This window comes from Vigna unguiculata, chromosome 10 (assembly GCF_004118075.2).
Source record: "Vigna unguiculata cultivar IT97K-499-35 chromosome 10, ASM411807v1, whole genome shotgun sequence".
In the NCBI taxonomy this organism is placed as follows: domain Eukaryota; kingdom Viridiplantae; phylum Streptophyta; class Magnoliopsida; order Fabales; family Fabaceae; genus Vigna; species Vigna unguiculata.
Window position 1 is genome coordinate 34,038,928 of NC_040288.1, and position 9,984 is coordinate 34,048,911.

The 9,984-nt window shown below is 29.1% G+C and overlaps 1 protein-coding gene across 1 annotated transcript; it reads left to right on the forward strand.

Annotated features, from left to right (window-relative positions):
* The first annotated feature begins 418 nt into the window (after window positions 1-418).
* On the forward strand, window positions 419-3,959 carry LOC114165043 (calmodulin-binding receptor-like cytoplasmic kinase 2). Its single transcript, XM_028049673.1, has 6 exons — window positions 419-784; window positions 1,618-1,874; window positions 1,957-2,125; window positions 2,206-2,295; window positions 2,416-2,717; window positions 3,214-3,959. The coding sequence occupies exons 1-6, from the start codon at window positions 541-543 to the stop codon at window positions 3,475-3,477; spliced, it is 1,326 nt and encodes a 441-aa protein (XP_027905474.1). The 5' UTR covers window positions 419-540; the 3' UTR covers window positions 3,478-3,959.
* Window positions 3,960-9,984: the final 6,025 nt, after the last annotated feature.

Genomic DNA, 9,984 nt, shown 5'->3' on the forward strand with positions numbered 1-9,984 from the left:
ATTTGGTTTTATCTTGAATCGATGTGAGATTTTTGATACACCTTTTTACACCAATACATATTCAGATTAAGCGTGAAACTAGATATTAATTGATGGTCTGATTGCGATTCAATAACAGTTCAATAATAGACATAACAAAGAACAAATCTCACTCAGATAAGTTATAATTTAAAATATCACTTATATGTTATAAATTAATCTAGTTTACCATTTTAAATTATAGTAACTTAATTATTTAATTATGTGAAATATACGATAATTTATGTTAAATATATTATAATTGAAGAGTGGCTTTGTCGGTTGTTGTAAGTTGTCAATGAATCACACGTAGAAACAGCGGTAGTAAAACTACGTTTTTAGACAAAAGAACCACCGAAATTGAAAACTTAGCTTAGGTAGCTTGGTTTCCACGGCGCATAATAGCGTCACCCACCGTTTATAATCACCAAACAAATTTGTAAAGTCTTCGTTTTTCTTACTTCACTTCAGTTGACTCTCTCTCTTACGACCCGCCATTTTTTTTCTCTCTCCAAAGCACAAATGGCTTCTCCATATCCCCCTCGCCGGCGATCGGGCTCCGACCACAGCAGAACGCCGGGAAGGGTGCCCCCTTCTCCTGGCTACGCCTCGTCTGAGCTCAGCACCTCCACAGTCTCCGAGCGCCAGAACCCCGTCGTCGCCGCCGCAAGGTCCTTCACCGGAATGTTCGCCGCGTGCTTCTCGCCCCCGGAATCCGACAACTCCAGGAGCCTCGGGGATTCCGAGGAGTTTAAGTCTTCTTCCAGTACTAGTTCTTCCGTTTTCCTTTTTTTAAGGAGAAAAGCTTTGATACAATATCTTAAAGTTTCTAAAGATAGAGTTTTGCTTCGATTTATTTTCACCTTAAATATCAGCAAAGGTTTTTAAGATTATCAATTCTAATCTAAAAACTTCTTGGAAGTTTGGTCTTTAGCTTTACGAGGACGTGTGTGTGTACGCGCACGCACGCACGTTCTTCTATTTTGTTCTGGTTTTCGTAGTTTGAACTCGTGTGTCAAGAAGTTTGTATTTTTAAGCTGCTGAGAAGAAGGGTAGATGTGGGAAGAGAATTTGAGATTTTGGTCTGAATCGTGAGATATTAATCATGATTTGGATTTTGAATTTTGATTATGGGTCGAGAATCTGGTCAAGTCCCGGTTCCCATAATCATGGATTTCTGTTTTTTGAATAAATAATTAACTAAATCTGCATTTGTTTTTTGTTTGTCCGTGTGCAGGGTAGTTTTTGAACTAAGAATGCACTTTTGAAGTCTTCATCAATGTATTACATTTAGATCATGATTTGCATGGTTTATAAAAAAAAAAATAGTACGTGTAACCAAAAAAGATGTAGAATACGATTAGCATCTATACATGTATCAGAAACACTACAGGTTTTGAAGTTCTGTGGCTAAACGTTTGAGTTAAGGAATTTCTTCATTCCTTATCAATACATTGCATTCAGATCACTGGTTTGCATATTTTTTCTTTAGTGTTTAGCATTATTGATTTTGAAGTGCTACTATATACAGGTACATTTATCTTTGATGCTTATCAATGGAATGGAGAAATTAAATGAATTATTGTGTTTGTTTCATAGCTGCATCGAATGGCTCAAGAGCTGGTTCCAGAGCTGGTAGTCAGAGAGGGCGTAACTCAAATGGAGGTATGAACATCAGTTCATACAACATAGTACAAAGGAAAGAACCTGGCATTGTGAAGTTCACCATGGAGGAAATCTTCCAAGTCACAAGAAATTTCTCCCCTTCTTTCAAGATTGGCCAAGGTGGTTTTGGTGCTGTGTACAAGGCAAAACTCTTGGATGGGACTGTTGTTTCAGTAAAGCGTGCTAAGAAGGTTTTTTTTTTTTTTTCAATTTATTTCTAGCAATTTGCATGGAATAAGAATGTTAATTTGTTAATTGCTTTTTGCTTTGCAGAGTCTGTATGAGAAACATTTGGGGGTGGAGTTCCAGAGCGAGATTCAAACACTATCCCGGGTGGAACATTTGAACTTGGTCAAGTTCTATGGATATTTGGAGCAAGGAGATGAAAGGATCATTGTTGTTGAGTATGTTCCCAATGGAACTCTCAGAGAACATTTAGATTGTGAGTTTCTCAACTCTTTTAGCTATTTTCTGTTTGTGACTTGGCCTTGCTACAAAAGCTTGATCAATGAACTGTTACAGGCATTCATGGGAGCGTTCTGGACCTTGCTCAACGTTTGGATGTAGCAATTGATGTTGCTCATGCTATCACATATCTTCATATGTATATAGGTACAATTATAGTTATGTTACTTTAGTATTCTCTTAAGGGGTAACCAAATTGAGGCTCTATTGACATATAGAATGATGAAAGAAAATCTGATGTTGTTGTGTGTTGTGTTTGGTTTGTAGATCATCCAATCATTCATAGAGACATAAAATCTTCAAACATTCTTCTGACTGAAAATTTTCGAGCTAAAGTAGCAGACTTTGGTTTTGCTAGACAAGCCGCAGACAGTGATTCTGGCATGACACATGTTTCCACCCAAGTCAAAGGAACAGCTGGTTACTTGGATCCTGAATACCTGAAAACTTATCAACTAACTGAAAAGAGTGATGTCTATTCATTTGGAGTTTTGCTTGTTGAACTTGTTACAGGTAGACGCCCCATTGAACCAAAATTTGAACTCAAGGAGCGAATAACAGCAAAGTGGGTGAGTACTCTGCACTATTCTCACCTTCATTTTGTTCTTGTTTGCTATTTGGTAGTGTTTCATAGTTGCTCCTTCCCAATCCATGTTGCCCAACTCTGATTTTTAAAGAGGATTGAGGGGCCATTTGAAAGAGCTTACAATAATGCTCACAAATGTGACATTTCTACAAGCTCTTCTATTGAGTTAACAGACATGCATTGTCAGTGCAAATTTTGTTAAGCTGTGAATCAAGCAGAAATCAACAAATTTCATTAGGATAAGTTTTAACCCATGATTCTAATACCATATTAAAGAGTGAATTTTAAGTCTAACTCAACCTAACAAAACTGACTTGTAAAGTGAGGTTTGCATCCACTTATATATTATAAATTCGTCTTATATCTAGTCGACGTGAGACTTCCAATAGACACTATAAAAGGCTTTTATAGCTTCAATGCTTGCATTGTTAATTCTTTACTCTGACACATTCAATGGAACTTGTTTGGTACAAATGCAGGCTATGAAGAGGTTCATGGAGGAAGATGCTAACTCAGTGTTGGACCCAAGACTGGATCAGACTGCTGCAAACACTTTGGCTCTGCATAAGATTCTGGAGCTAGCTTTACAGTGCTTGGCTCCACGTAGACAAAACAGACCTACCATGAAAAGATGTGCCGAGATCCTCTGGTCCATCCGCAAGGATTTCAGAGAGCAGTTATCAGCTTCAAACTTTCGCTCATTTTCCACAACTTCCCAAAGGAGCAGCTCACTCAGAGAGTGACAAGGTTAAAGCAGCAACCTTTGCATCAGAAAATGCAAAACAGTGCTAGAAACACACTCTCAGATGCTCTCCTTTGAACACAGTCTTTGTTATTGGTTGAAATTAATGAATCTTTCAAACAATTTCAATCAATAGAAAAGAGTGTGAGTGTGATAGAGAATATGTTTCTAACACTCTTGGTGAGGACAAACAATGGCCTTGGGAGAAAAGAAAAACCATTGTTGTATACTATGATAGGAAACTTTGGCACTTAGGATGTTTGGTCTTTGACTAGGGTGGCATGTTGAAATTGTACATGAGTTTTGGCTTGTGTATACCAATGGGGGAGCATACTCCATTAAAGATGAGTGCATTACTTTCCATAATTGTGCATTTTTTTTTCTTCTTCTTGGGATCCTAAAGGAGGAAAATTTGTATTCTATTGATTGAAAACATAATTGGTGTATTCTACTTGTGTATAATATTCCATTTTCAGTTGAGTATCTGTTCTAGTTTTTGTTGGACCCAATTGGTGCAGTAATGATTGATGAGGTAGGTGAGTTAGTAATAAATTGATCTTAATCCAATTTATGTTGGTGAGAAGGAAATGGGCCACGTTATTATATTAAACCATGTTTGGTAGTGCAACAAGTGGTGGTTGGCTGGACCAGTGCAACTGCAAGTGTGACAGTTATCTCACATCTAAATTAAATATCAATCCACTGATAATATATTATTTATATGGCAGCATACTCTTGCCAAGTGTTTAAATGATTTTTTATTTTCAAAATATCATTATTAATGTCATTGTGATTTTTAATATGATTGGACACGGCTTTTAATACATACTTTCAATTATTAATTACTTCTAGTAATATAAAAATGTCATTGAGATAAGAGATTCTGTTACTTCTGTTTGTATTATGTTTGTATTGCGAATCCGCAATAATAAAATAAAAATATGTATTGAAAAGGTTCAGGCGTAGTATTATTATTCAATACATAATTTTTCAGATAAAAATTATAAATTTTTATATATAAATCTTATAAATTTTTTTAACAAAAACTGCAAACTTCTCTAATTAATTTTTTATAAAAATTAAAAACTTTCCATACAAAAATTACAAACCTTTTTAGTATAATTTTTCTAAATAATTACAAATTCTCCCATTTCCATATTATCCAAGTCCAATCAACTTTTTGATTTATAATAATTTTTTTCTACTCCTCTACTCACATCATTTGATATGGAACTTTACTAAATCCCGATTGAGATAACATATTTCTATTCACCAAAAGTCTCATCAATAAATAGATCCCAGTAAAGCTTCAACATGATATTGTTTTTCCACTCTGAAACAAATATATGAATAGAATTGGGTTTTTTTTTTCTTTTAAAATTTGGGCGAAGAAAAATGAACAAGAGGTGAAATATGAAAAGTGAAAGCTACGATGGACCGATACTTTAATTTGGGCTACGTATTCGTATTCGATATGTATCCGTGTTCGATACTTTAGAATATTTGATCGATATTTATCAATAAATTATCTAATTTATGAAGTTGTATTAGACTACAAGAAAATCTTTGAATAATGATCAATTTTAGTGATAAAAAATAAGTAGTCCCTAGAGTGACCAATTTAGGTATCAATTTATGAACTAAACATTATTCGCAAGTAAAATACTTTAAAAAAATATAATTGGCCTCTAAATTGTTAACTAAAATAGTTTATATTATAGATTGATTTATAAACCGATCACTAACATTAGCTACCAATGTTTTAATTTGGATTAACACAATAATAATTATATATCTATTATGTTTTTAAGAATTATTGTATATTTTTCAATATTCATACATCACATATCTATTACATATCATATCATATTATTTTCAAAATAAATGTATCGACGTATTGAATATGTGTCGTGTCCGATACACATATCGTATTCGTGCATCATAAGGTGGAAGTAAAGAATCACTCTTTTCCCAAAGGAGACAACACACAAAGAAGGATGGAAAAATCCTTTGATACAACCATGAATTCTTGAATCACTTAAGAACTTAAAAGAATCACTTTCACTGATAAAAGAGATGAACTCTAATATTTATGAATAAAATTTGACTTATCTTCATTGATAAAATGATTCATCTTACATAGAAGTTTTAGCTATCAGAGTTACAAAAGAGTTATTAATTACAATTACGCAATTACATCCCACTTGAATTAATAATGATCACACTGCTTAATGACTGATTGTAACTAAAAATTGAGACAACCCAAAAGTCACCAAAAGGCTTATGACTAAGTTGTCAATTGGGTCCTAATTACAACTTGAAATAAAACCAAACCAGAGTCCATTAATTGATTAACCCAAAACATAATTTCGTTAGCCAATTTCAAAAAAGATTAGATCATTAGTTAAACAAGCTAATAACTTAAAAATAAAACTACAATAAATTGGTGCGTTAGTTCTTCTCCTTTGCAATTCACAATCTTCGTATTTTCTCCTTGAAACTTGGACTTGTATTCAAATAATATGGACAACACTTGTTGAAGAGCTTCCTTTGCTTTCCTTGCTCTAGCCCTTGTCATAGGTCCTCCAAATCCTTCAAATGGACCCTTGTCCTTGCTCATTGTCACGTCTCGATCACTTGATGTCTACAACTTCTACATCGTTGTCGCGAAGCTAGAGCACATCACATATGCACGAACAAATTACTCAAATAAAAAAAAAATCATCAGCACTAACCTCTCAACAAATACGCAACACATACAACCTTGATTTTGGTTTGTATACCAAATTGTTTCTCTTCCTCCATGGATCAGAAGCTCTCTTGTGATACCACGATTGAAAAATGCAATAAAAAAGATAATCTCTTCTAACAGAACATAAATAAACAGACAACATAAATTTAGAGTGGTTTGACACTTTAAGACAAAAATCCACAAATAACCCACAAATAAAAAAAGTATTATTATTCAAAATGCAATTTTTAAACAAAAAACTACATACTATGATACAATTTTATAGCAAAAAATTGCAAACTATTTCATACAATTTTTCTGACAAAAGTTACAAACCTTCTCCAATCATTTTCTCAACTAAAATTAAAAACCTTCTTATATAATTTTTCTGGAAAAATATCGCAAACTTTCTAGTATATTTTTTCTAGATAAAATTACAAACCTTTCGATAACACATATATACCCAATTTCACATACACCCAAAAGATCGCTCTCAAATCAACCTTTCATCTTTATTATAATTTGTTTTTTTTCTTTATATTGTTCTATATTGAAAATCAACAATTTAATATATTAATGAAAACATTTTTATTTTTTCTAATATTTCTACTACTAATTATAGTGACATTCTTCTTTTAATAGAATAAAATGATTGGGAAGATAATTTAGTATACATGAGTTTAAACACTATGCATTCCTTCTAAATTTATTATAATCATTCTACATAAATGATGGGAAATATGTTGTAACAAAAATGATAGTAAGATAATTGGATTGAAACTTATAATAGGATAATAAAATTGGTATACCGATAAAAATTTGAATTAAATAAGTTGTTAATATATTCAAAATTGTCTCCTAATTCCTTTAAGTATTTTCAATAATCCTCTCATTAGCTTTGATACTTTTTCATACTCTTAGTAATTGTGTTGACATATAATTATCTAGTCAAATATATTCACATACATTGACTTATAACATTATGAAAATGTCAACATAATTATCTACAAATATAATATAATAATACCAAGACTAAATCAATATATGTATTAAAGGTCGAATGTTAGAAAATATTTTGAAAATACTAATCTCCACAAAAGTCATTCTTGGAGATAAAACAACTTGTAATAATGGAATACAACTTTGTAAAGAAAGCACTGTTTTGACCTCAAATTTATAAATTTCAAAAATTATGAAAAGAGATTAGTGTTGAATGTTCAAAAAGCCTTCTTCAACACGTGATTACCGGTGGGATAGAAAACTACATGCGTCTTGTTCTATTATTCAGAAATAGAAGATCAATATATGTATGGTATGATTGATTTCGAATAATTTTTTAAAATATTAACATTGACTAATTTTATTTATGTTAATTTTAAAAGTATAAATATATATTAAATGAATTTTCAGCTTATTGTAACATGTGTAGTAGATTCTTTTATTAGTGAATATATAGTAAATCTATAATATAGGATGTTTTATGTAAGAGACACAAAAATTAAAAAGAATTAAATTATAAACACAAAATTAATATTTTAAAATATATAAACAAATTAAAATTGAAAACCTAAGTTTTCTGAGAACTGAATATAAACTCTAAAGAATAGAATAATATATATATATATATATATATATATATATATATATATATATATATATATATATATTAATACTCTATTTTCTTTATTAATAATATATATTATATATATCATAAAAAGTTAAAAGGTTTGAAAGGTTTTTTTTTTAAACATAGGTGTTTTACAAGAAGATATTTTATTCTTCTCAATATCGTTCATTTCTCCTTTAGTAAATTAATTTTTTCATTTTCTAACCATACAAGTTAATCAAATCAATTTTATATTAGGGTAAGTTTAACTTTTTCTCTTTTTTATAAAGCAATTCTAATTTTTCTAATGCATACCGCTCTGTCTTGTTGCATATAGTTTTTTTATTATCTAGACGTATCTTCATCTAATTGTGGTCATTAAATAATTCTTTAATCGTTGATTTTTAATTTTAAACTTGTAGATAATTTGGTGAAGTTTGATTTAGTAAAATTGTGAAAGTTTTGGTGATTTATATTGTGTTTGGAGATAAATATAAATATAAATATATATATATATATATATATATATATATATATATATATATATATATATATATATATATATATAAAGTGATGACATAGCTGGTTTGTGTGATTATTATGCATTAACAGTGATTAGAAATTTTTTTAATGATTACAGAATTTGTGTTACTGCATATGAATTTGTGTTACTGCAATGTTAGTATGATTTCAATTTTCACAAAAATTTAGGACTAACAAATCTTGGAGAAAATGATTATGGGTGAAAGTTGTTATATAATGAAAGACATTGAGCTATTGAGCTGATAAAAGGTTTTAAAATATAAATATTTAATTTTAAATTTAAACTTTTTTATTCTTTGTATAAACCGAAAGAAATAGTATGGTTATATATTATATATATATATATATATATATATATATATATATATATATATATATAATAATCTATTATTCATTTTAATATATATATTAAAATAAATAATTGATGATTATATAAGAATAACAATAAAAAATTATTATATTTTCAAATTTATAAAAATTATACTATTCATTTTAATATATATATATATATATATATATATATATATATATATTTTATTGGATTAAATATGTTTTTGATCATAAAATTTATAGTGAAAATTGGAATTAGTCCATCCTATAAATCTTGAACCAATTTAGTCTCTCAATTATGTGAGTTGACGTTTCAAACATATTTCATTATAATATTTTAGTTTGTTTACATTTTTTCACACATTTTAGTTGTTTTATTTTTAGTTGAGAAACACGTTTGAAATGTCAACTAAACTTACTAAATTCACACATATCTAAATATAAGAGACTAAATTGGTTCAAGGTTTCCAAGAGAGATTAATTTCAATTTTTATTAAAAGTTTATAAGACTAAAAACATATTTAATCATATATATATATATATATATATATATATATATATATATATATATATATATATAATAAAATTACATCATTATTTGTTCTATTGACCAGGCTCGTTAAAACCTGTGCTATAGTTTGCTAAGTAGATAGCATTGAAACATAATTTCATAAAACTTTGAGCAATACATTTTTACTTTTTGTATTAGAAAAAGTATTATAATGTGAAACATATTTTATGACTTTAGTATCTATCCTTGATTGAGTGTGAGTGACGAAAAGTTTATTTTTCATTAGTGAAATATGTTTGTAGTTCTTTTACAAATTATAAATAGTTTAGCCTGGTTTTATATATTTTTTTACTTAATCCCTCACCATCTAATACAATAGCTAGTCCTTTTATAGATTATAAATATTAAATTATGAATATACAGTAAAAATAATAAGTGTAAAATTAAGAATACTATCACAAAATTTTGTTATTATTAAAAATTGGATGATTTAAAAAAAAGTGAAAATAAATATACATAAATATATCGTTTTTAAAACAGAAAAAAAAAATTATATTATTAGGTTTCAAACCCATGTAAGATTTACAATCACAAAAGTTATATTGAAAATTGAAAATGACACTTAAAACAAAAATAAAAGAAATTACTAACACATGTTTTAAAAATTGTGAATTTTTTGATTATTTTAGAGAAGATTTAACATCAATGAGTTATGAGCAGAGTTATTTAAAGGATCACAATATCACTTTCAATTTTCTTTCTTAAATGTTACTCAATTTTCTTATTT